Genomic DNA, 23,090 nt, shown 5'->3' on the forward strand with positions numbered 1-23,090 from the left:
AATGCACAACAAAGGTCGAATGTGACACTGAAGATATGCTAAATACGCGCGCCAGCAATGTGCCCGTGCCGAGATCTCTGAGTGTCAAGGCGAATTCATAGGGGAGGGCGGAGGGAGGCACTTTGCAATTGACTACGATTTGCGGCTTAGTTGCCGCCGCGTCAGCCTGAATTGTGGCATGAACTTGCAATTGTCAATCAGCTGAGCGACAAAGTCCCAAGGCCCAACAAGGAAATTAATTAAGTTTATGCTAATTAGCCGGCTGGGGCACAAGGAATTAATTATGGCACAGCATATGGCGCGTATACGCAACGTAAACGAAATTCAAATCAATTGGGTAACAAATTAGCATAATGGCCTATGAGGTTAGCTGCAACAACAACAACAATAGCAGCCTAAAAGCAGGCCAAACACATTATCAATCACTAATCGATGAAATCGATAAGGTAAACCGTCTGCGATACATGCCACAAACGTTGCATGACTGCGCCGCACCGCCTAGCGATGGGAGCGTGACGGCAACTGAAACGGTTTAAAGCCACATTATTGAGTAACATTAAGCTTATCCTCTTAGAAAAGTAACTACTAAAATATGATAATCATATGTAAATTTTGACATATTCATTCCCGTACTTTATAGATGAAAATTTAAAAAATTTACCACTAAATTATGATAATCACATGTAAATTTTGACATATTGATTCTCGTACTTTATAGATGACTTAAGACATAAACTTCTCTAGGATGTACATCTCCAGCTTTTCTTCTTCGGACGATGGTTTTAGTCTCATGTTTTGTAAACAGCTAATCGGATTTACAGCTGATTAAATCGCGTTAGTTGCCAGTGGGCTGCGCTTGTGCTCAACATTTGTAGGGGGCTGCAGCTAAAACGGTGACATTTTGGACACCCTTCAATCATTTTTGTTCCATTATTTATTCACTCTGGCACTTAAATGCTTTTGGCTGAGTATTTTGCTGCCGCAATGATTTCATGACGTTTTATCTTCGATTGGCCCAATAGCCCGTCGGTAAAGTGGATTGACACGCATTGTGCATTTCTAAAATTCGCAACAGCCTTCATTGAGTTTCTCAATATTTGCGACTGTCCTCCAAATGATTTCAAGAGTTAGCCAAGTAGTTAAATCTCTACGTGATATAATTTGGGAGGATTTCTTAACAGAATCTCTAATCTCAAAAACTATGCATTTTTTATTACAAACCAAAAAAATTGAAAAACTAAATGTCTATATTGAAATAATTCTGGTAAAACCATTTTGTAAGTACAAAAAGCAAATCTAGAACTGCCCTAGCTCCTAATAGCAGACTACCTTACTCTTACGGATTCACCAAGTTACCCAATATTTCTAAACAGTTTACCTTAAACAATTACATAGCTATTTTAAATCTATGAAAATAACATGAAACATTGCAAATGGAACATTTGAGATAAAATGGCTGAAAGAAACTCAGCTTTGAGCCAACCTTGAGCCCAAACAGGACACTTGTAACATGACAACCCAAACCATTTTGAGCTTTTGTCCTGCCTTATTGTTAGCTTTTGGCTGCATGCTTTAGGCGCATGCGTTTTGAAAATACTGGGTATGCTGTTTGGAAGCTTTTATCGTGGAACATAACCTTAATACAAAATAATTATTTTAAATATTAAAACAGCTCATTGCTTCAATTTACTTAAGTTGATATAACTTTGATTTTTGCGCTATGTATTCTTAAGATACTTAGTCAAACATACGTATACACACTGGCGTATACTTGGATTTATATATATGTATGTAACTTTATAACTTAAAGCTTGCATTAAATATGGTACTTAACTGATTCTCAATCAATTGTGCCTAGCTTATCATACCTTGTCATGATCTCCCCACTTTTGGTTTAGTGCAAATCAGTATCGTCAACGCGGACAGGTTTGCGGGACAAATACAATACAATTATGGTGGTCAGGGCGCTGACCAGAAATATGACATCGAACCAACGATGATAAAAGTTGAAGTGCAAATTGCCAAGCACTTCAGTGATAATCACACGATACTCAGCTGGCATATTCATGCGCATCAGCAGAACTGAGGAGCAAAAATACATGCCCATAATTTGACCCAAAATCAGCACAATTATGTTGCTTGACTTGCTGGATGAAATGCGATAGAAGAACTGCAAGAAACACACATTTAACAAATTTCTTGAATTCACGATACGATACGATGCCTACCTTTGTTAGTGTTAGCAGCAGACCACGTATGGATGTAACCACAATACAGCCAACCAGAAGAAAGGAAACATGTTGATTCCAGAAAGCCAAATCTATATCAAAGCCACACCAGTGCACTGCGATTTCTAAGCCGCGCGTCACTGGATCCTTGCGGCCAACGCGGTCGAATATTATGTTTATACAGCACTAAAAATGAGAAGGGAATTCAGATATTGCAACAGTTTTCCTACAACAGATTACAAACCATGAATATTTTATAGACGCAATAGACACTGAAGAAATGCCCCAAAACATTAAAGTATTTTCCTTGCAGTGTTTGCGACCAACGTTGACGCTCCTCCATGTTTTTTAGTGAGCTCAGCTCGAGAAAGACGGATCGTTGTAGCTCTTCCAGCCCGTAAACTTCCTGCTTAAGCTGATTAATGTCTACAAAAAATAACACTTTGTTAAAAGCGCAATGTAAAGCAATGGTTTTTTTTTATACCCTCTCCAGAGCTAGTTGTGCGATGCACTGCTGACGTCAGCATATCCCAAATTCTTGGTTTTGTGGGATGCTGTTTATTGTGATTGTAGACGGCCATGGCAATGCGGCGTTTCTTGGCCGTCAACATATCGACAGTGAGAGCCAGACGCCGCTCGAAGCATATGATGTCATTGCGTGAAACGGGCCTGCAATTAATACATAAACGTTAACGCTGATAAGAACACAGCTGTGTATGGGCGATGGTGACTACTTGATAAAATAGGTCATGCTGGTGTATGGATAATTGACAGCACCAAAGCCGGATAGTATGGCCATAACAGTCACACCAATAACGCTAATGCGTGACACTCCCTGTTCGATGGTGAAAATGCCATGTGAGGCGCTGAGCAGCGGAAAGGGCTCACCAATGCGCCAAAGGCCGTAGAGGAAGACGAACCAACAGAGAGTTGTCAAAATGCGCACCCATCTGTCGGAAACTGCGGTAAGAAAGTAAATAAATCTTAAAGAGCGTTATTGAGAGTAAATCTTTGACGTACAGAAGGAAATGCTGTGTATCACAGAGTAACAAATGTATACGGGTATCACTGCAGTCACCATGAACAGCAGAAGCGTCAGACCCAGACGCCAATGGAAATATCGAGAACTTGATTCCAGTACGCCAATAATCTCAAATATAATGAGCTCAAACATTGTTATGGACAGCGCAAATGTTGAGGAGAAAATCAACTGCACGGATATGTGACGAATCTCATAGTGCTTGAATAGTTGCTTATTAAAGAACAGCCAGCCGCCGGCAAAGAAAAGCATCTATAACAGAGAAAATACCAATTTGTAATAATAGTCAATGTAGTATAAACTGAGCCGCTTGCCTGCGAGACGAACACGATTACACAGTCGGCCAGAAACGCCATTTTAAGCAGTCACTATTTTTTATATTTTGGTTGTGAATGTTGCTATGCTTAATTCCGTGGGCAGTGACATTGCTTAGTTAAAGATCGCGTGTGTCCTGTTCGTCAGCGTTCGTTGAATGGAAATTGCCAACAAACAATATAAACAAAAACGCCGATATGGCCACAGCAGCGTTGCCAGAATGCACGCTGGACGGTCAATCATTTATCGATAACTATCGACGAAGCCACGCTCTCCCGAGCTAAAATACACAACTAATAACCACAATTAAAAATATGTTTGAATCGACCAATTTAACGAAAACAAATTATGAAATAATAAGAAAAGCTTGAAAGAGAACAGTAAATCAACTTATTTTTACATATGCATTTGCTTGCACTTTGTACAGTTAGGTTTTTGCAAAGTGATTGCTCCCAACCTGTGACATTGTTCCATCTCTAATAACCGCACAAATCAGCTGTACAACAAAAACATCAGTAGATTTAGATTCAGTAAAAGCTGTTATTTTAAGAGCTCAATTTAATCAAATGTCACAATTATGTTAATCATTTAGTTGAGCGCTAAAGTAAAAAATACTTGTCAAGTCCAAAAACACACAGGTAACAATGTCGTGTTATTATCGTCAACATGAAAACACAACGGTGACAATTCCAAAATATGTTGTGGAAAGCTCAGCAGGGATCACTTATTATGACATCAAGGTATTAATTAAACTTATGAAAACAAGTTTCACATACTATACAATTATAACTGTTCGTAAAAAAGGTTCGCATTGGAACCGTGGAATGGTTTGTAGAGCGACGCTATCGCGATTTTGCTCAGCTCCACGAAAAGCTCGTAGAGGAAGTATCGATCAGCAAAAAGCTGTTGCCACCAAAGAAGGTACGCCCACTGAAATAAAGCGACAATAACTTTAGAGTTTAACTTATATATTTTTTTGTTGCAGCTTGTGGGCAACAAGCAGCCCGCATTTTTAGAACAGCGTCGCGAACAATTGGAAACGTATTTGCAAGAGCTACTCATCTATTTTCGAAACGAGCTGCCACGTTTGCTTGCCGAATTCTTGGAATTCAACAAGTATGACATTATATATCTGCTGCAAGATCTTGCTGAGCTGTTCTACGAAAGCGGCGATGCCCTACTGAGTGCCAAGAAGGAGTACAGTTTATCGGCACTGGAGGTAAGTTCCATGACAAAAACTCAGTTTTGTCGGAGAATTTTATTTTATATTTAATGTTAGAAATTCAATTGAATAGTTTATTTTTTTATTAATTTATACACACATTTAAGCGCGTATTTGGCTTTGCTATCGTGAACCATGTCTAAATTGTTGGTAGTCGTACTGTCTACAGTCATCGGCCGTCCACTGCTATACCAGTTGTCCCAAAGACGGGGCATCAAGTACTCCTTAGGGGTCATCCACATGCCCTCGACCAACTTCTCTGCTGAGCTGCAACATACGCTCCAGTCGGAACGTAACTTTGCGAGCATTAAAAAGCATTCTAATCTTGTCAAACAACATAGCAAATGGCACTGGCACCACGATCAGAGCAAGCGCCTGTTTTTTAATTACTTGCTGTTAGACCCGCGTATTACCAATGGACTGAAGAATCGTGCTAAGAGCATGCACCAGCTCGACGTTTGGCTCACTTTCTTGCGCGCTATTTTCTATGTAGGCAAGGGAAAGTCTACACGTCCATACGTGCACTTGCGGCAGGCCCACAAGGTACTGCGATCGGCCAATCCGGTTGTGTTGGCCAAAGATCCGAAGCTAGCACTTATTGTGCACCTATGGAAGCATCAACGTGGTGTCTTACTGCTGCGCGGCTTTAAAGGTATCTCATCAAATGATGCGCACACCCGTGAGGCAGCAATGATTGACGCCTTGGGCCTGAATCATTTGACAAACAGACGAGTGGGTGTCTACTTTGGTGTGGCCCGCAGCAAATTTACAACGGAGCAGCGTAGGCTCCTGGGCGTAGTATTGCTCTATAGGCTGCTATTGATATATCTGAAGTACGATGAGCGTGAGCTACAACCTGCGAATATATCTAACAATTTAACTTCATAAGGAGAATTAAAAGAAAGTCATTAATTTAAAGAAAATCAATTATTTTTGTTAGTCAAATTAAATTTACATTCATAATTGTTGCTTTAATTTTCAGGTATATGCCATCAGTGAGCGTCTCGCCCTACCCTGTCCGCCCAGCAGTGAGCAAGGGGGAAAATTTGACTTTTCGCATGTGCTGGACTTTAGCACACAGCTCGCAGCCCTGGTGGTGACGCCTGTTAAAGATAATGCCAGCTTTGCTCAGGACTACAACACGGTAGATGTGCCGATTGGACGCAGCAATATCATTCCGAACCGCCTGAGCTTCAACTTGAATGCATTCCGAAATCTTAAAACTCTTAAGTTTTCAGCGCTCTCTACAGAGAATATTGTGGATATAGAGCTCTTAAAGCCGACGCTGCAAACAATTTGTGTGCATAATACCACGATTACGCACATCAATCAGGTCCTGCTCTGCGACAATGTGCACAAGGACTGCAATGTGCCCAGCCTTCTGCCGGGGACAACAGCCAATAGCGACGATATGGTGCTTAGCACAAATGCGTGGAGCGAGCTGAGCGAACTGGATCTGACGGGCAATCTGCTTACCCAAATTGATGGCAGCGTACGAACTGCACCCAAGCTGCGTCGCCTTGTCCTGGAACAGAATCGCATTCGTACCGTACAGAATCTGGCAGAGCTGCCCCACCTGCAGCTACTTTCGCTGTCGGGCAATTTGATAGCTGAGTGTGTTGACTGGCACCTGAGCATGGGTAACCTAGTGACCTTAAATCTGGCACAGAACAAGATCAAGGCGTTAAGCGGACTGCGTAAGCTGCTCTCACTGGTCAATTTGGATTTGAGCTGCAATCTTATCGAGCAGCTAGATGAAGTTGATTTTGTTGCCAATCTGCCACTCCTGGAGACGCTCAGACTCACTGGTAATCCCCTGGCAGGCAGTGTCGGTAAGTGTGCACTCAGATAGATTCCTTTATTTGACGCCTTTAATAGTGTCGTTTTTCAGACTATCGTCCACGTGTTTTGGCGCGTTTCCATGAGCGTGCTGCTGAAATCTCGCTGGACAACGAACCAGGCACGCAACAGGAGCTGGACACAGCGCTTGTACTGTCAGCGCTTCTAAAATCCAAGCAGCGACAACAACAAAAATGACCAAGAAGCACAGTAGCCACAATCAGACAGTTCCAATATTCTAAAAATCTCTCAGTAACAAAAGTATTCGACAGATGTCAAGAGTTTATGTACAGTTGGTTTAGTCACAGGGCGAGTCTATTGAGGTTCTGCAACAAATATTCATTTTATATTTGCCTAGCTTATCAGTATGTAAATTGTACATTTTCGAAATTTAGGCCTTGATAAGAAATTACAATTTGTTATGGGGTGTCTAAACAAAGAGAACTACAATTCTTCTGTAAACGGTCTTTAGAAATTAATACAATAATTGTTTGCATTAATAGACGCAAACTGTGATTACCATTATATTTTTATTTTATGTTTTATGTGTATTGCAAGTGGACAATTACAGTTGTATGTTTAATAATGTTTTATAAATTTTCATTAATATTTACTGTGCAATATTTCGATGCTCATCTACAAAATTGTAGTGTATGTAATTTAATACAATTAATACTCATGATATACATGAATGCGTTTGTAAATCGGTGAAGTTATTTCTAGTAGTTCTGCCAAGGCAGCGTGTAATCGCGTGGTTTTAGCTTACCCATAGCTTTGTATCATTGGGGATGGTGATGATGATGATGCTGCTGTTGCTGCTGGGCGTGATAATGTTGCTGCTCGGCAGCGGCCACTGCATCGAACATTGGCGTGTGCACCTCACCGAGAAACTGGGGCGTTGGCGGCGCATTAGGTTCGGCCAGCTCACCAATCAACGGCATGTCAATGTCCGTTGAGAGCGCGCTTTGGCCGTATGCAGCCATTCCATATGGCTGCTGTTGTTGGTGCTGCTGCTGCTGCTGTTGCACGACAGAAACCTGAGCATAGTCGGCGGCTGCTTGAACTTGCGGATCTAACATAACAGGCGCTGCTTCCATTTCTCCGAATTGTATGGGCGTCGCCTGCTGCTCGGCTAAATGGGGTATCGGCTGAGGCTCGGGCTGTGGCTCAATATAACTCTGCTGCTGCTGTACATCCGTTTGCATATCAACTTGCGGGACCTGTGGCGGCTCCGGACGATGCTGCATGTGTGCCTGCTGATCATCTTGTTGCTGCTGGTCATCTTCCGCCGCCGGTAATAGATCGTTATTGTCATCCATGGCGTCATCCACTGCATCGCCCATTTCTGCGCCTTCTCCAGATGTTTCACCATCACGGCGAACCAGCCCCAGCATATCCAGCATATTACGCTTGACGGCATTCTCATTGGCCGCCTCGAGGCTGGGGTAGCAGGTGCTCAGGGCACAGTTAGCCAAATGCTGAGCCATTTTGTTGCCATTGCTGGTGGCAAAGCCGCAGATGCAGTGCATTTCCTGCAGCATATTTACTTCCATGGCATCCACAAAGTTTCCATTACAGTCGACGCCGTGACGGAACTGGGCACGTTCGCAACATGTCTGGTAATTGCATTTAACACAGTGCAGCCAACCTCTGTGGAAGATTAAGAAAGTATGCTTAGTTTCACATCAATTATTTTAGTGCAGTTGCTCTTACGTGTAGTGCGTCTCCTCACTGGCGAAATCTGTATTGCACTCAGCGCAGGTCTTGCCCTCCAGGAAGGCAAAGAAAACGGGCCGTTTGTAGGTCGAAAATGGCGGCTGTTCGCGATGATGGGTGCGCACCTTGGGAGGCGGAATCAAAAGGGAGTTGTTCAACAGCAGACGCACTGGTTTATTCGTCTTGGTCATGCTGACATGATGGAGAACCGTGTGCTGCTTTAAGTCGCCCTTCTCCAAGAAGCTCAGAGAACACTTCTGACAACGCAATGTTGGATCCCGCTTGTTCACGTGCTCGTCAAGATGCATAAAGTAATGCTCAACACGCAGCTGATTGACCTTGCCCTTGTGGGTGAAGTAAAAGATCTGCAAAAAGCAGCAAAAGAGCATAAGTTGAATCAACAGGATATTATAATTACACTTACATCGAGGCAATAGGGGCACTGTAGAAAGTTTTGATTCTTGTGATCGTCATAAAAATGCCGCACCAGATCGCGATGCGAGGAGGAGCGATATCCGCAAGATTGACACCAGTATGGTAATTCAAGTGTGCTGTGCACTTTCTGAAGATGAGCGGTAAGCAAGTGCAGAGAATTATGTCGCTGCTGACAAATCAAACAATGATACGATGGAGAGCCATCCGTCTTGGTTTCGGTGGGATGCATGATTTGGTTGTGCTTGGCGAGAACCGATTCGGTTGCATGCTTTTCCAAGCAGAACAGGCATTGGAATTGATGTTGTTTGCCCTCAGGTGAGATATGCGATACCAGATGCGTTTGTAGCTTTTCATTGGAGTCGTAGGTATCGCCGTTTAAGCAAATTGGACACTCCACTGTTCTGGTAAGCTCCGCTGGATTGGCTCGAGGCGAGCTGTAGGGGAAATGCTCATAAAACTCTTCAGTACCATCGCTAATTCCATAGTACAGCTCCTCAAGGCCCTTGAGCTCGTCTTCTTCTTTTTTAATAACCACGACCACCTTCTCTTTCTCCTCCTTTGCCTCTTTCGGCTTTTTGATCGGAGTCTTAGTCACCGGTACAGCGGACGTGCTTGTCTTAGACGGTCCTGATTTTACAGTCATTTTAGAGCCAGGTGGCCTGCCAACTCCTTTGGGGACTGCGACCGGCGGCGGCGTGCTGACTGTGCCACGACGTTTGGTTCCCGTGGGTAAAACATCCTTTTCCTTCTCACGTTCCTTTTCTTTCTTTACTTTGCCAGAAAATTCCTTACTAGCATGAACATAGTCTGAATCGTTAATAGCTACAAAACGAGAAGATATTGTCGATTTTGTTAAAAATATCCAAATAGAACGAAGGTTTGCATTGCATGCTGATTAAGGCTTAAGATTCAGGGACTATTCTATTTGCTAGAAAATGTTTTGAGAAGAAAACATCAGCATCACAGTTGCATGTTAATATCAAGTTTATGCCTTTAAACGTTATATCACTCCAAAAATCATAATCAATGCAAATAAAAAGTACCAGTTTTACATAGTTTTTATACAGTTTCAGTTTTAGCTTTTTGTTTTATTTCTGTTGTTGTGGTTTTTAGAACAAGTTAACACATTTTAAGAATGCCAAAAGTAAAATTATATGTAAATCAGATTTTAAATGCTGACTCATTAAAAAATATCACGAATATAATTCAATTTACATGCACATAGTAAAAAAAATAAAAGAAGCTTTCATGAACATTCGATGTCAATAGATTGAAAATCTTGAAACATTTAAATTATTGATGGGCATAGTGGACATTGAACATTACATTCGCTTTGGAGTGAAAAAACGCAAAGGCATTACAATATAATTCGGGTTTGGCATTTCTCGCAGCTACAGCTGCCCTATGTCTAAATTAGACTATTAAGACTAAGCACGGCCTACATACTAACTAGCGATGATTTACTAACGTTTCTTGAGGCGTTTAGGCGTAGCATTAGCCGGTGTCTCCTTGTAATTGGGAGGCAGCACGCTCCAGTCCTTAAACGGATTCGTTGCGACCTGCAAAACCGATTTATATTAATAAAATTGGATACTTATTGAGGCTTAATTAACTGATACCCACCTGATAAAGGCGTTGTGTAATGGTCTCATTGGTGGTCACGCGTGTCTGCTCGGCAATATGTATGATGATATTGTTGAACGCTTGCAGCGCATACGTACCAAAGGATTCGCGCCAGACCAGCTCATCAAGGAACTGTTGTATCATCTGGCGCGAGAGCAACGAGAGGGTATTCTGGAACATGCGTGGTACAATGCGGCGCAAGTATTCCATGACCGCCGAATTGTTGTGCTTCGCCGCATTATCAGTGGCTGCAGCTTGTACAATGTTCTTGAAACCCATGCTAAAGAGTGTTATCTTGTCTACGGTCAAGTCTATGCAAATAGTGCTGTCTTTGTGCACCCACCGGGACAGTGGCTCTAAAATGGCCTGCAAATAGAAGGGTATATTATTTTAAAACTTAGTTAAATTCGTGATCAATTAGCTAATTTTCTACCTGAAAACGCTTTTTATAATTGCGATCGCCATCGGTAATCGGTTCTACGGCACGCAACCGTATAGATTTATCTGCATAGTCGTAGACGCCAAGGACCTCCACTTTTACCTGACGCTGTGCGCCATCCTGCGACGTGGTGCCCAACGAGATGACACCAACCTATAACAACAAATAAAACTGAATAAATAATACTCCTGATAATAACTGGATAAAACGCACCTCCACGAACTTTCCAGGACCGCCCAGCTTTTTGCACTTTTGATGCACCGCTAAGGTGCAAATAGCACGTAGCCACGTGTAAATACCTTTGATGTACACGCTGTCCACCTTTACCCACTGCACCACATTCTGGATGCTGGTCTGGCAAGCCCAATGATATATTAGTTTCAGGAGAAACGTTGGCGGATGCTGAGCCCCTTCGAATATCGAATTGTTAAACACTGAAACGAACCGATACGGACAGCACTCGCTGATCCACACATAGCCACCGGTGTACGGAAACTTGCTGATGTCAGAGTAAACGCCTAGGAAAAGCACAATGTTCGTAAATTAGATGTTATTAATCAATAAGTTGGACGATCTATTTTGCCATTAATTTAAAGTTTTAGTAGCTGTTGATAATCGCATTCGCAAAAGGTCTTTAGCAGTTTTATTGATGCTTACCCAACTTGAGTTCGTTATTGCGATGATTGATGCAGTGCTGTTGGGCTCGCAGCAAGCCTTCTTGCAGCAGCCACTCGCAGAACTTGTTGGGAGTCAGCATTAGTACCAGCTTGACCTTGGAGTCCAGTTTGCTACGCGTGGCCGCCATGTCTTTAACCTTCAGGAATGGCTTGGCCAGTACGACCAACGACGGATATGTTTTGCCCTGCATTTTGGTATCCTTGCCATCCTTAGAATCCTTACCATCCTTACCGCTACTGTCATCGTTGCTACCCACAACCAGACCACCCACAGAGTTGACCTCAGCAGGACGGAAGTTTTTAGGCGGCGCTTCGCCGATACCTGACGCTTTGCCACTGGATCCGGATGCGGATCCCTTACCCTTAGGCTGAGGCGACGACTTGCCAGTGGGAGATGAAGCAGCTGCTGCAGAGCCAGATTTTTTACCCGATTTCGGTGTGGTTGAAGCTGGAGCCGCTGCAGCGACACCCTTTTTGCCCACTGATAGGGCCAAGCGTTTGGCCAGCGGCACATCGTCATCACCCTCGTCCGATGACTCCAAGTAAGCAATGTTTGAGGCAAGCCGTGGTCGGCCACGCCCACGCCCCGTTCCACTACCACCACCGCCGGAAGCAGGCGGCGGGGTTGCCAGATCTGCTGCCTTCGGTGGCTTCTTTGGCAACGTGGCTTCCTTCAGTTCCTGTAGCACTTTGCCTTTGAACGAGTATGCCTGAAACACCTGTCCATTAAACAGCTCCTTTCCCTCATTAGCGCTGACGGCGGTTTTCAGAGCGTTTTTTACAGCGTTGTGTTCGTTCGTGATTTTTTCATAGTAGGCCAACTGCGCTGGCGACAACTCCTCCACCCAGCACTCCATATCAAGTGAGATATCACTTCTTGTTATGCGCGTCATCTTTCCCAACGCACTGGGCTACGTTCTACGGCGTTATTTAGTCAAAACTATGCTTGAAATTAAATGGACAATACACTTTTTTCGCCGAGGCTGTACCGTGAATATACCTGCAAGCTTAGTGTGACCAGATGAGCGAAAGCAGAAAATCCTGAAAAGCACTGTAGAAACCGCAGGCTTGCTTTGAACATAATTGAGTGACCAAATTTCGTAGTTATGTTTATCTGCAGATTAATTTTGAAAATAATTTTTCGTTTAACAATGGCAGCGGTAACTAATAGTAGTTGTAGGAAATATTAGCAATGGTCTCTAAAATACGATAGACACTCAGAACTCATTAACTTGGCGTATACCCCTGATGTTGCTGTTGTACAGACCCTTAATTACAACACAGCTGAATTTGTATATTCTTTATATTGAAGAACAATCATTAAGTCAAATAAACTGTTTGCTGACTTTATGACCGTATGCAATTGGAATTAAACACTGTATACTTGGTGCTTTATTAACGCTAAAAGGAAAGTTGATTAAGCAGCTTACACAGCTATGATATGTGCATGCAACACAAATATTTGATTATTCTATTTTATTGTAAACAGGAAGAGGAAATGGTATTATACAAGTTTGAAAGTTAAGGTTAATAATTTTATTGTTAATTACATACAAAGTCTGTTAAATTCTTATGTTTTATATATAATATATTCAGCTATATTTGACCCACAAGTTTACATTCATGGTACCTTCTTTTCTTATCAGATTACACACTTAATTTATTTATGAGCAAAAACAGCTGCAAGTATGTATTTTTAAACGGTAAGCCCGCAAAGATTGATAAACGTACCCTAATAAAACACTAATGTATAGGAGGTTTTGGCTTTATTGTTGCGAATTACGCATTTACGATGTCGTCAAGAACCGTATCATAAAGTATTTCCTTGACATTCAAGCCCCATAGAAAGTCCAAATGATTCCACTTCGTCTCAGGCAAACGATACGCGCGTTTTAGGGAATCAGGATTCATTGTGTAACGAAGTTTATCGACATCTATTATACTAGCGAAATAGTCATTGTCGCTGTAATAGAGATAGGTTGGGACGTCAATGCCCTCAACGTCGTATTCAGGTGGAGTCTTGCTGCCATAGTCCTTTTTGTTTCTGGTCGAGCCATAATCGAACTGACGGAAATATCCCGAATTGTATTCTTGCAGGTAATGGAAGATTTGGTTGATTGAGCTGCCAGCTGGAGTTGTGGCCATAATTTCCGGAATCATTGTGGCGTTCAAATAAGGCGAGTTCCATCCTCCTAGGAGGAAAAGCGTATTTGAGCAGATCGCTTGGGATATTGCCTCGTCGTGGCATAGCAACGCGCCCATTAGATCCATAGCCTTGGAGTTGGGCAAGAATTCGGCGCTGCCGAATAGCTCGACAAAGGCATTGGGCTGTCCAAGCAAAGGTGCTGCAACCTTGGCCAGCGGACTTTCCATATGTTCCATCCAGGCAACCGGTGCCAACAAATGTGCTGATCGAATGCGACTCTTGAATCTCTTAATCATTGAGTTCAGCACAAAGAATGCTGTTGTGCCCTGAGAGTGACCGACATACTGCAGTTGTTCCTCGCCCGTATGGTATAAGACGTAATCCATCATTGCGGGCAAATCATAGATACCAATGTCATGCCATTCAAAGTTCCAGAAAGGCTGGAGCAGAGGTGACTTGCTAGCATGTTTTCTCGAGTAAGTATTGCCGCGAGCATTGCCCATCCAAACATCGTAGCCAGCATCAGACAGGATGAATGCCAAACCATTGGACGGACCGCTTAAGACCCAGTCCGATGAGGAGCAGAGCAAACCGTGCATCAGGAACATAACCGGACGACGACCTGTGTCGCCTGTGTTCTTGGAGTAGGGTATGCGATGCATGGTTAGGAGATACCCATCGGACGTTTGTACTTCATGTTCCTCAATGGGATAGCCATATTTTTTTACAAGAGACACCTAATATTTGGTATACAATAAAATATTATATGCAATGAGAGTTTAAATTTAAGAATAAATATATCGAATTTACCGTTGTTGTTGAGCTACTTCGGCCGACATCGGCGGGCAAGGCTGTGACAATGAAGGCCAGAATTAGCTGAGCTAACAGGAATCGGAACAGCCACATTTTCAACACCATTAACTAATTATATTGACCGCTGCAATTTGATTGCGAGCAAATGAAGTTCGGCAAGCATTTATATACCCCCAAGGCTGTTTAATCAGCCAATATATAACGTTAAAGCTTCAATCATATATTATTATAACATTATATTTGATAACCGGTTGACGATTAGGACATTTGATTTATTGCATTCAGATTTGATATATTTGCTGGAAAAACTAATTCAGCCTGATGGATCTATGAATAGAAATTGTATGTCACGTTTGATAACGTTCTTTGCGCTTAAATTTGAACTTTTTTGTTTGATTACCTCTTCGAAAGAATTTCAAAACTTTGCGCTTTCAAATTTCCCTTCTAACTAACACCTTTCCTCAAATATCCCTAATCATGAGGGTAATTTTTACTTGCCAGAATTACTCCTCATGTAACGAAGTTACTCCTCCAATACATATTTTTTATTCAAATTTAACTTTGTTACCTCGAGATTCAATAACCCACTTTTGATTATATGCATTTTATTATTAGCTTGGCATATGCGAACATGAATTTCGGCAGATTTTAAAGCTGCTATTTTCCACTGTTAATAACAGTCAAGAATGTGCCGCTGTTAAGTTGAATAACATTAGTGTTAAGTATTTTACTTTTATGGCAGCAAGCCTTTGCCGACGCTAAGAAAAAAAAATAATGCGTGAAAGACGCGAACGAGAACGAGAGCGGGAGAGAGATCGCGACCGGGATCGGGATCGGGAGCGAGATAGAAACCGTGATAGAGATCGAGAACGGGATAGGGAACGGGAACGGTACCGTTCCAAATCCAAATCTCCCTCACGTAGCAGCAGGAACAGATCAAAGTCAAAGAAAAAGAAGTCTAAGAAATCCAAAAAGTATTACCGACGTAGCCGCAGCAGTAGCCGAAGCTCATCTCGTAGCACAACACCACACAGTTCCCGAAGCAGCTCAAGAAGCCGACAGAGCAAAAGCAGGGACGTCGATTCTCGAAAATCGAAATCCCGGTCCGTATCACAACGCACAACAAGAGCGCCCAGTTCCGAGAGCACTTCGCGCCAGGCCAGCACATCCACAGTCCCGCCCATCAAAGCCATTGACCTGCTGGACGCAAAAGTGCAAAAGGCTCTGGAAACCATTGATGAGGATGCCTTTAAGCCGTCTGCATTCTTCAGCACACGGGACCGTGAAGCGCAAGATGACAAGGTAATAATTGATTTAAATAAGGAAACGGTTACCATACCCAAGCCTATCGAAGTTGTTCAATCAAAAGATGACGATATATTTCATCCAAACGTGAGTTTAACCTTGTTCTTATTTACGTACTTTTTATTTAACATATTTGTTTTACCGCTTGCAGTTTTTAGCCGATTCTGACCTAAAGGCCGACAAATGGCTCCGCAAACTCTTCAATTATCGTCAAAAGTACATACAGCAATAGAAACCCAACATATTTAACATATAATAAACTCTAAAAGCATGTGTGCATGTCTAAAAAATATCACTGCCCGTTTTACGCGCACGCTGCAGAGCTAACTCTGGCGTTAGCTGTTCGTTGGGTGAAGGTTCCGTCGCGCTGCCATCGGCCTCCAGTTTGCCAGCCTTGAAGTCCTCTATAATCTTTTGGGAATAGACGGCGTTGAAGAGATCCAAACTGGTAAATTCCGATTGTATTACTTCGGGCGCTTTGTAGGACACATATGGCTTCAATTTGCAGCCGGTTAGATCTGGCACTATAATGTCGGGTATTTTCTCTGGTATTTCCACATATTGGCCATTAACTGTAATGCCTGTATCACGAACTCCTCGTTTGTGTATGGCTACCGCCGGATTTGCTAGCGTCCGCTGTGCTTCTTTTACCACACGTGTTCCACGCTTGCCATACACATTAAATTTACGAAAGTTGCGCTTTCCAGCCATTGGTGCAGTTGTGCTAATAGCTCGCTGATTGCACTTTAGTGCCAGCGGCAAAAGTTTAATACAATTTTGCATTGTTTTTTGTTAAAGTGGGCTGGTTGAATAACAAATTTATCAAGCAGCAGCAGCTGTGGGTTCAAGAACTGCCAACCTACTTGCAAATCTTTCAAAATACTGGCAGCGCTTTACTACTGGAAAACGATAACTCCTCACAAATTGCTATGATTGATGGGTATTTAATAACTAGTTTTAATACTAATTAACAATAAATTTAATTAACAAAATAAAATGGTGTACGTTGAATAATTAAAGAATCCTTTACCCCTGAGAAATACATCTGCATTTATTTTTATCTGATCTAAATTAAAACAGTCTGGCAGCGCAAAACGGAGTATCGATACCTTCACAAAAGCAGCTTTTGACCGAGCATATTTGCGAAATAAATATTAAAGTCAGAGCTTTTTGCATATTTCATATAAATTGAAATGACAAAATTGGCTATTTAACCACAAGCTAACGGCACTTTTGGTTAAGTATAATTCGCACAACAGCCAAGAAAACAGTGTAACGCTCTCATACAAAAAAAATGGCGTCAGAAGGTAATTTATAGGAGAACACGAAATCATTTAGAGAAATACAATAACTAATTCTATTGCAGTCGACAAAAGTTTTAATGATGAATTTGAGACATATTTACATCGCATGTTCTACATAAAGCCAACTGAAGAAACAACTAAATGTGATCCCTCCATTGTGGAATGTTTTGGAGTCCTAAGTCTAACTGATATGCGGGCACCTGATCGCAAATTATGGTATATTTATTATTCTAAGCTGCCAGAAGTAGATGATACCTTGAACCGTATTTTCCACAAGTACGGCAAAAAGAATATGTGTGAAATATTTCGGAAACCCACATTCAGTGGCGTTGGCTTGCGTGCCAGAGTGAAAACATTTTTTTCCGAAAAGAAATGGCATGTTAAAGGCAATCTGCTGGAGGCTCCGCCAAGGAGTCCCTACAATAACGATCGAATGGTCAGAAGCATAACAGACCTGTATAATGAGGAGCGGAAAATGCTTTATTCTTTCATTATTATGAAACACGATGCGTTCAGTAGGTACTACAGATAAATAGTCGTCTATTTAGTATTTTTATATTTACAAACTGTGATGCATATATGTAGGTATAATTAAAGTAACAAGGTGTATCTTCCGATATTCTGATCAATGACTGTATGTCCGTATATATTGGTAAATAAAAGTGTAAGCTTTGAAGCTTTAAAATCTAACTCTATATTTGTAAAAGTGTTGTGTTAGGTGAAGTATTCTACTAATTATGCTTAAAAGCTCCGAAACTCTTAAGCATTTCATCACATTAATTAACTGGTTGTAATGATTTGCCGAAGAGTGCTCGACTATAAGGTACTCCGGGTATATATAGGATTGGGAATGCCTTATGGGTTTCTTAACAATACAAAAGACTGATTTTCTGTGGGTACCGTTTAAAGTGGTTATTCTAAGATCTAAGACATTAAATTTGATTAATTATATAAATTTATTGTCTTTTCAGTGTGTGTTTACTAGTTATTTAGAGTGTTCATTTGGTTTTGTTAGGCATTTTAGAATTCGCTCGCTAGATAACAGTTTTTCTAGCCGTTGTTGTTCACATTTGGCTCATCATCAGGTCAATATTGTTCAAAATTGTCGACAAAAATACATTTTAAAACTATATGTCGATATACGATATTATTGTGGCACGTGCGTCAAATTAGCGGCGGTGACTTAGCGTCGAATTTTGGTACTTGTTATCGGAAAACTATCGGTCACTTTCAAATGCATTTATTTATGTTTTTAAGCACGAAACCAAATAAATTTAAATGCAGAATTGCCAAAAATTAAATTATTTACTATCTACATTCATTTATTTTTGAATTTTAATTTTTAATATGGGTAAACAAAGGGGTTGAAAAGTTAGGTTTTCGCCATTCTTTAAATATCTTACTTCAGGGATAATGGCCCCGAAAACCGCATATACACGATTGAAGTCTATAGTTTCACCTATCCAATAGTGAAAAAATTATAAAAATCGATCAGCACGTTTTTAAGATATTTGTACTACAGTGCAGCAACCTCGTTGCTAGCCCCATACAAAATGACCGTAAAAAATCACCCTTGCACTTGAACCCTAATAACTTTTCTCAGGGATAATGGCCCTCAATGCACGGTATATCAACTTGAAGATACATGTTTAAGAAAGCTTTATGCATTAATTCTAAACAAATCGGTTCTCCAGTTTTTTAGAAAAATAGCAAAATGTAAACACATCTCATGTTGTTCATTCAAAAGGCCTATCGAACTACTATCTCCAACGGGAACCGAACCACTGCTCGGAATCAGTGTTGAACAATATTATAAAGTATTGAGCGGGAACAAATTAATTCAAAATACTTGTATATGAAAGAGAAATGCAGTAATATATAAAATAATTGTCATTTTACAATAAAACATTATCTTTGGTAAAATAGACTGCTGCAAAAGACGACACCTATGCATTTAAGTATTTATGCACGCATAATAACGAAAAGGTGGCAATATTTCAACCTATATTATTATATTTCTCCGATAATGGCCCCAAATGCACGGTAGTTTAACATATAGATCGCGAATTATCAATCATTTTGCTTTTTACATCAAGAAAATCGTCCAGCCAGTTTTAGAGAAATTCGCATTTTACTATTTTTCTTATTATACCCTCTGTTATGCAAAAAAAACTAGCTGGCAACATTACATACTTAACATATTCATTTATCAAAATGGCGACGATATTTCAACCTTTATTATTCTATTTCTCCGATTATGGCCCCAAATGCACGGTATTTTAACATATAGATCGCGAATTATCAATCATTTTGCTTTTTACATCAAGAAAATCGTCCAGCCAGTTTTAGAGAAATTCACATTTTACTATTTTTCTTATTATATCCCCTGTTATGCAAAAAAAACTATCTGGCAACATTACAAACTTAACATATTCATTTATCAAAATGACGACGATATTTCAACCTTTATTATTCTATTTCTCCGATAATGGCCCCAAATGCACGGTAGTTTAACATATAGATCGCGAATTATCAATCATTTTGCTTTTTACATCAAGAAAATCGCAATTCTGCATTTAAATTTATTTGGTTTCGTGCTTAAAAACATAAATAAATGCATTTGAAAGTGACCGATAGTTTTCCGATAACAAGTACCAAAATTCGACGCTAAGTCGCCGCCGCTAATTTGACGCACGTTAAGTTGTAAGAATTTCGATGGCGATGACTTTGCAGCCCTGATAATCTTTGCTTCGATTATGAACTAACAAGTTCTAAAAACACCGATTGCGATAACATTGTAGCCCTGATAGCTTCTGCATGTTTTCCCTTCCGACAGTAATTTTGGAGCAGAGGAGTATTATAAAAATTCATTAAATTGGGCTTTTATCAATTGTATTTAACGCCTCATAACATGGTAAGTAATGACTCAAACCGCTGCTATTTAATCGCAATTGAAAACGTTTATAACGTGACGCTGACATATGTATGTAGTCCACAGGGCTCGTTAACGCGAGGGAAAAGGAATATTTACATTTACATCGCATTGATAAGCACAAATGTAGTCACAGGTATATTGAAACAACTATTATAATCAACCTGTATACAATCAAACGGTTCGCACCTTTTACAGCTCTGCCACATCGTCCCCTTCGTCTGCGGCATCCTCGGAGAGTTCTCGTACCCGTCCGCGTCGGTGAGTATCGAATGAGAAATTGGGTATCGAGTAAAGATTGACAGGCATCTAAGCAGGCGAAATATTTCGGTTGTCTTTAAACTGTCATCAGGAATACTTCATTTGGCTTAGTTTTTCAAGCGAGCAGGTTCTGTTCTCTAGTTTTGCCAAAAATATTATACTAAAAAATGTAAGAAAAACTGAAACAAATGGTTTACCTTTCAGATCAGAACGTACACAGTGCACAGTAATTGAAGAGCAAGCAAGTTTGTTTCTGAAATGCAATGTGAATCCAACACAAATATAGCAGTTCAATTCGAATACTCAAGTGTCAAAATCCGAACCACACATTTTTACAATCAAGATGCACAGCCAGCAAACCAATTGAAAATCTATCCTATTCCCATTCAAGGTCGGACGGAGAAGTCTATGGCAGCCGTCACCACAATTACAACTCCAAGTCCAGCTCGCAGCATCGTCGACGTTCGCGCTCCGGGTCAGAATCGCCGCAAGTTCGTCATTATTCAGGCCGCACATCTCGGGATCGCCAACGCATGCGTCAGGCACGCGTAAGTAGCGCCAAATTCACAGCAAATGTCTTATACAAGGCAGTCATTACAATGTCCTGACGCAGGATCATCCACAGGCTAGCCGATGTATTGGAGTTTTCGGCCTGAATACCAACACCACCCAACAGAAGGTGCGCGAATTGTTTAACAAATTTGGACCCATCGAACGTATTCAAATGGTCATAGATGCTCATGTAAGTGCCATAGAATCAATTTGCAATCGATAGCCATCAATTGGTCAGCTCGTATCTTGGACATTAGGTTGTGCTAGTTGCGTACTGACTTTTGGCAATAGCATACTTAAATGCAGCAATAAAGAGTGCCTGCTATGCAAGTTACTAGCACAACCCACTAAAGGCTTGCTGCAACATCTATATATTAAGAGGAAAATGTCGATTATTTTGAGTTACATTTTTATATATACTATGGTCACAAAGTCTGTCACAATATATACTCAGGAATATTGCTGTGACAGACAGTGCTTTAAATAATTTAAGACTTAATCTATCGGTCGGTTACACTCGACTGCAACGTACGACTCTGTAAGATTACTGTGAATTATCCAACAATAATTCTTGCAGACCCATCGCTCTCGGGGCTTTTGCTTCATATACTTTGAGAATCTCGGTGATGCACGGGTAGCTAAGGATGCCTGCACTGGAATGGAGGTGGATGGTCGCCGTATACGTGTCGATTACTCAATAACGCAACGCGCGCACACGCCCACACCTGGTGTGTACATGGGACGCCCATCACGGTTTGTTGTAGATTGCTTTAGAATGAATGCTTGTTCTTAAGGTGAATATGTTACAGTCCCTTGGGTAGACGCTCTCGTGAGCGTGACTATAGCACTCGAGACACCTCTCGTTCGCGTCGCCGCCACCGTGAAGAGTCGTCGTCAGTATCACCCTACGATTCCAATCGTCGCAAATATCGCAGCCGTCATCGCTACGACCGTAGCCGCAGTCGCACTCGCAGCTATTCCCGTTCACGCTCACCACGCAAGCGTAAGTAGGCAGACATAGTTTTTGAAAATGATACTGATTATTGTCCTTATTCTTTCTCAGCTGCCCGGGTTCAATCGCGTTACTAGTGTGCCACAATTCTGTGTGGGGGTGCCAACTGCACAACAAATGCAAAGGCTCAGCACGAGGATATAGACTGAATTGTTTTGTTATAAAATCCCTGCCCATATCCCATATACTGTTCGGCAGCGCCTGTATAATCATCATTATATAGTTTTCATCACGCCTAACCATAATTATTTGATAATTATTTGATGTTGCATCCTCGTACGTTTTGTAAACTGTATTGTAGCCACAAAGAGAGCATCCGTGTATATTACGCGTCTCATCCTCTCTCTCCTTCAACCCGCGTAACACACTTTGTGATATGTATTTTAAAAGCAACAGCGTAAATTGATAACAATAAACTAACTAAACTAACCCAGTTTTACGTTCTAGTATAAAATAAGTAACATCTTAAATGTGCTTAACGTGTAATATGTATTTCAATGCAGTTATGGGCCAACGCGACCGAATTAGTAAAATGTACATTTTACCTGCACTGCGTTTGTATTTTATATAGTAATTGTACAATAAAATAAACTACTTTAAACAAATCAGCTCATGTTGACCTAATTCAGCGGGGCATTTTACACATGACTAAATTGTCTTCAATTTGGATTAGCTGCTGCTGCTGCTGAGGAGTTTGAGGGGATTCCTGCTGCAGATGTTGAGGCACCTGTTGTCACCTGCGTTGCCCGCGAAGTCTTGTAGGCAAGCTCCAGGGTCTGCTGTACAACTTGCATGTCGCCTTCTATACTGCGAGCCCAGTTTTCAACATCCCCAAGTTCCTTCAATGCGCTGCTGAAGTTGTCAATCAATTGTAGCCATTGATGCGTCTGTTTCGCAAAGTTTGTGGCACCCACATGCAACTGTTTGGCCTCTACATCCAATCGCTTTTGATTTAAATAAGCTTGTGCCACACTATTTTGTAGATTGTGTAGTCTGCATATCAATATAGGTACTGCAAGTTTAACTTACCCCACATTCAAGTGATCAACTAGCGATTGTGTAAGCTCGTTGGAGGCTTCAATGGCTTCTTTGCGACGCACTTCCTGTTCTTGCTTACGCTTCGATTGCTTAGCATGATGTTCCTTAACCATTGAAGTCAACATTTTTATTTTGCTACCACAAACAAACTAATGGTGGAGCCCAGCTGACAGTTAGAGGTGGCCAAAATGAGC

At 41.3% G+C, this 23,090-nt stretch overlaps 10 protein-coding genes across 12 annotated transcripts; 5 read left to right on the forward strand and 5 right to left on the reverse strand.

Moving 5' to 3' along the window:
* Window positions 1-602: 602 nt before the first annotated feature.
* On the reverse strand, window positions 603-3,874 carry LOC115764541 (Golgi pH regulator). Its single transcript, XM_030707657.1, has 7 exons — window positions 3,582-3,874; window positions 3,249-3,519; window positions 2,963-3,188; window positions 2,713-2,897; window positions 2,473-2,654; window positions 2,229-2,414; window positions 603-2,170 (listed from the first exon to the last, which is right to left on the reverse strand). The coding sequence occupies exons 1-7, from the start codon at window positions 3,621-3,623 to the stop codon at window positions 1,895-1,897; spliced, it is 1,368 nt and encodes a 455-aa protein (XP_030563517.1). The 5' UTR covers window positions 3,624-3,874; the 3' UTR covers window positions 603-1,894.
* A 124-nt stretch (window positions 3,875-3,998) lies between these two features.
* LOC115764534 (nischarin) lies at window positions 3,999-7,413 on the forward strand. The gene is made up of 5 exons (XM_030707645.1): window positions 3,999-4,322; window positions 4,387-4,503; window positions 4,568-4,801; window positions 5,787-6,636; window positions 6,696-7,413. Exons 1-5 carry the CDS (start codon window positions 4,227-4,229, stop codon window positions 6,839-6,841), a joined length of 1,443 nt encoding a protein of 480 aa, XP_030563505.1. The 5' UTR covers window positions 3,999-4,226; the 3' UTR covers window positions 6,842-7,413.
* On the forward strand, window positions 4,882-5,853 carry LOC115764548 (ankyrin repeat and LEM domain-containing protein 1). Its single transcript, XM_030707670.1, has 2 exons — window positions 4,882-5,704; window positions 5,787-5,853. Exon 1 carries the CDS (start codon window positions 4,940-4,942, stop codon window positions 5,690-5,692), a length of 753 nt encoding a protein of 250 aa, XP_030563530.1. The 5' UTR covers window positions 4,882-4,939; the 3' UTR covers window positions 5,693-5,704; window positions 5,787-5,853.
* Window positions 7,407-12,536, reverse strand: LOC115764528. The gene is made up of 8 exons (XM_030707630.1): window positions 11,514-12,536; window positions 11,070-11,374; window positions 10,851-11,009; window positions 10,418-10,783; window positions 10,263-10,353; window positions 8,784-9,616; window positions 8,357-8,724; window positions 7,407-8,293 (listed from the first exon to the last, which is right to left on the reverse strand). Exons 1-8 carry the CDS (start codon window positions 12,424-12,426, stop codon window positions 7,423-7,425), a joined length of 3,906 nt encoding a protein of 1,301 aa, XP_030563490.1. The 5' UTR covers window positions 12,427-12,536; the 3' UTR covers window positions 7,407-7,422.
* A 748-nt stretch (window positions 12,537-13,284) lies between these two features.
* On the reverse strand, window positions 13,285-14,608 carry LOC115764176 (lipase 3). The gene is made up of 2 exons (XM_030707066.1): window positions 14,490-14,608; window positions 13,285-14,416 (listed from the first exon to the last, which is right to left on the reverse strand). The coding sequence occupies exons 1-2, from the start codon at window positions 14,595-14,597 to the stop codon at window positions 13,313-13,315; spliced, it is 1,212 nt and encodes a 403-aa protein (XP_030562926.1). The 5' UTR covers window positions 14,598-14,608; the 3' UTR covers window positions 13,285-13,312.
* A 623-nt stretch (window positions 14,609-15,231) lies between these two features.
* LOC115764212 (splicing regulatory glutamine/lysine-rich protein 1) lies at window positions 15,232-16,041 on the forward strand. Its single transcript, XM_030707106.1, has 2 exons — window positions 15,232-15,884; window positions 15,949-16,041. The coding sequence occupies exons 1-2, from the start codon at window positions 15,267-15,269 to the stop codon at window positions 16,027-16,029; spliced, it is 699 nt and encodes a 232-aa protein (XP_030562966.1). The 5' UTR covers window positions 15,232-15,266; the 3' UTR covers window positions 16,030-16,041.
* Window positions 16,042-16,064: 23 nt separating this feature from the next.
* Window positions 16,065-16,624, reverse strand: LOC115764213 (39S ribosomal protein L41, mitochondrial). The gene has a single exon (XM_030707121.1). The coding sequence runs from the start codon at window positions 16,578-16,580 to the stop codon at window positions 16,080-16,082; it is 501 nt and encodes a 166-aa protein (XP_030562981.1). The 5' UTR covers window positions 16,581-16,624; the 3' UTR covers window positions 16,065-16,079.
* A 294-nt stretch (window positions 16,625-16,918) lies between these two features.
* Window positions 16,919-17,792, forward strand: LOC115764219. The gene is made up of 2 exons (XM_030707134.1): window positions 16,919-17,104; window positions 17,164-17,792. The coding sequence occupies exons 1-2, from the start codon at window positions 17,092-17,094 to the stop codon at window positions 17,631-17,633; spliced, it is 483 nt and encodes a 160-aa protein (XP_030562994.1). The 5' UTR covers window positions 16,919-17,091; the 3' UTR covers window positions 17,634-17,792.
* A 2,136-nt stretch (window positions 17,793-19,928) lies between these two features.
* LOC115764187 (transformer-2 sex-determining protein) lies at window positions 19,929-22,291 on the forward strand. Of its 3 annotated transcripts, none has more exons than XM_030707077.1 (8): window positions 19,929-20,015; window positions 20,093-20,169; window positions 20,232-20,294; window positions 20,686-20,842; window positions 20,908-21,036; window positions 21,424-21,599; window positions 21,656-21,849; window positions 21,910-22,291. In XM_030707077.1, the coding sequence occupies exons 1-8, from the start codon at window positions 20,013-20,015 to the stop codon at window positions 21,933-21,935; spliced, it is 825 nt and encodes a 274-aa protein (XP_030562937.1). In that variant the 5' UTR covers window positions 19,929-20,012; the 3' UTR covers window positions 21,936-22,291. The 3 variants fall into 3 exon arrangements, with proteins under 3 accessions (XP_030562937.1, XP_030562945.1, XP_030562954.1); XM_030707085.1 differs by having other exon boundaries at window positions 20,920-21,036; XM_030707094.1 differs by lacking the exons at window positions 19,929-20,015; window positions 20,093-20,169; window positions 20,232-20,294 and adding an exon at window positions 20,376-20,463.
* Window positions 22,292-22,371: 80 nt separating this feature from the next.
* Window positions 22,372-23,067, reverse strand: LOC115764227 (biogenesis of lysosome-related organelles complex 1 subunit 1). Its single transcript, XM_030707145.1, has 2 exons — window positions 22,888-23,067; window positions 22,372-22,830 (listed from the first exon to the last, which is right to left on the reverse strand). The coding sequence occupies exons 1-2, from the start codon at window positions 23,019-23,021 to the stop codon at window positions 22,518-22,520; spliced, it is 447 nt and encodes a 148-aa protein (XP_030563005.1). The 5' UTR covers window positions 23,022-23,067; the 3' UTR covers window positions 22,372-22,517.
* Between the last annotated feature and the right edge of the window lie 23 nt (window positions 23,068-23,090).

This window comes from Drosophila novamexicana, unplaced genomic scaffold (genome assembly GCF_003285875.2).
Source record: "Drosophila novamexicana strain 15010-1031.04,08,12 unplaced genomic scaffold, DnovRS2.1 tig00000008-arrow-pilon, whole genome shotgun sequence".
Lineage (NCBI taxonomy): Eukaryota > Metazoa > Arthropoda > Insecta > Diptera > Drosophilidae > Drosophila > Drosophila novamexicana.

Bases quoted from the DNA above. Each gene is read 5' to 3' on its own strand.
- LOC115764541 (XM_030707657.1), bottom strand. From the start codon at position 3,623: ATGGCGTTTCTGGCCGACTGTGTAATCGTGTTCGTCTCGCAG. The intron at 3,520-3,581 runs GCAAGCGGCTCA...TCTCTGTTATAG, and splicing joins TAATCGTGTTCGTCTCGCAG to ATGCTTTTCTTTGCCGGCGG. The intron at 2,655-2,712 runs GTATAAAAAAAA...TATTTTTTGTAG, and splicing joins CACAACTAGCTCTGGAGAGG to ACATTAATCAGCTTAAGCAG.
- LOC115764534 (XM_030707645.1), top strand. From the start codon at position 4,227: ATGTCGTGTTATTATCGTCAACATGAAAACACAACGGTGACAATTCCA. The intron at 4,323-4,386 runs GTATTAATTAAA...TTCGTAAAAAAG, and splicing joins TCACTTATTATGACATCAAG to GTTCGCATTGGAACCGTGGA. The intron at 4,504-4,567 runs GTACGCCCACTG...TTTTTGTTGCAG, and splicing joins AGCTGTTGCCACCAAAGAAG to CTTGTGGGCAACAAGCAGCC.
- LOC115764548 (XM_030707670.1), top strand. From the start codon at position 4,940: ATGTCTAAATTGTTGGTAGTCGTACTGTCTACAGTCATCGGCCGTCCA.
- LOC115764528 (XM_030707630.1), bottom strand. From the start codon at position 12,426: ATGACGCGCATAACAAGAAGTGATATCTCACTTGATATGGAGTGCTGG. The intron at 8,725-8,783 runs GTAAGTGTAATT...TGCTTTTTGCAG, and splicing joins AGTGCCCCTATTGCCTCGAT to ATCTTTTACTTCACCCACAA. The intron at 8,294-8,356 runs GTAAGAGCAACT...AATCTTCCACAG, and splicing joins AGTGAGGAGACGCACTACAC to AGGTTGGCTGCACTGTGTTA.
- LOC115764176 (XM_030707066.1), bottom strand. From the start codon at position 14,597: ATGGTGTTGAAAATGTGGCTGTTCCGATTCCTGTTAGCTCAGCTAATT. The intron at 14,417-14,489 runs GTAAATTCGATA...ACCAAATATTAG, and splicing joins GAAGTAGCTCAACAACAACG to GTGTCTCTTGTAAAAAAATA.
- LOC115764212 (XM_030707106.1), top strand. From the start codon at position 15,267: ATGCGTGAAAGACGCGAACGAGAACGAGAGCGGGAGAGAGATCGCGAC. The intron at 15,885-15,948 runs GTGAGTTTAACC...TACCGCTTGCAG, and splicing joins ACGATATATTTCATCCAAAC to TTTTTAGCCGATTCTGACCT.
- LOC115764213 (XM_030707121.1), bottom strand. From the start codon at position 16,580: ATGCAAAATTGTATTAAACTTTTGCCGCTGGCACTAAAGTGCAATCAG.
- LOC115764187 (XM_030707077.1), top strand. The intron at 20,295-20,685 runs GTGAGTATCGAA...TTCCCATTCAAG, and splicing joins TCTCGTACCCGTCCGCGTCG to GTCGGACGGAGAAGTCTATG. The intron at 21,850-21,909 runs GTAAGTAGGCAG...ATTCTTTCTCAG, and splicing joins TTCACGCTCACCACGCAAGC to CTGCCCGGGTTCAATCGCGT.
- LOC115764227 (XM_030707145.1), bottom strand. From the start codon at position 23,021: ATGTTGACTTCAATGGTTAAGGAACATCATGCTAAGCAATCGAAGCGT. The intron at 22,831-22,887 runs GTAAGTTAAACT...TCTACAAAATAG, and splicing joins GTTGATCACTTGAATGTGGG to TGTGGCACAAGCTTATTTAA.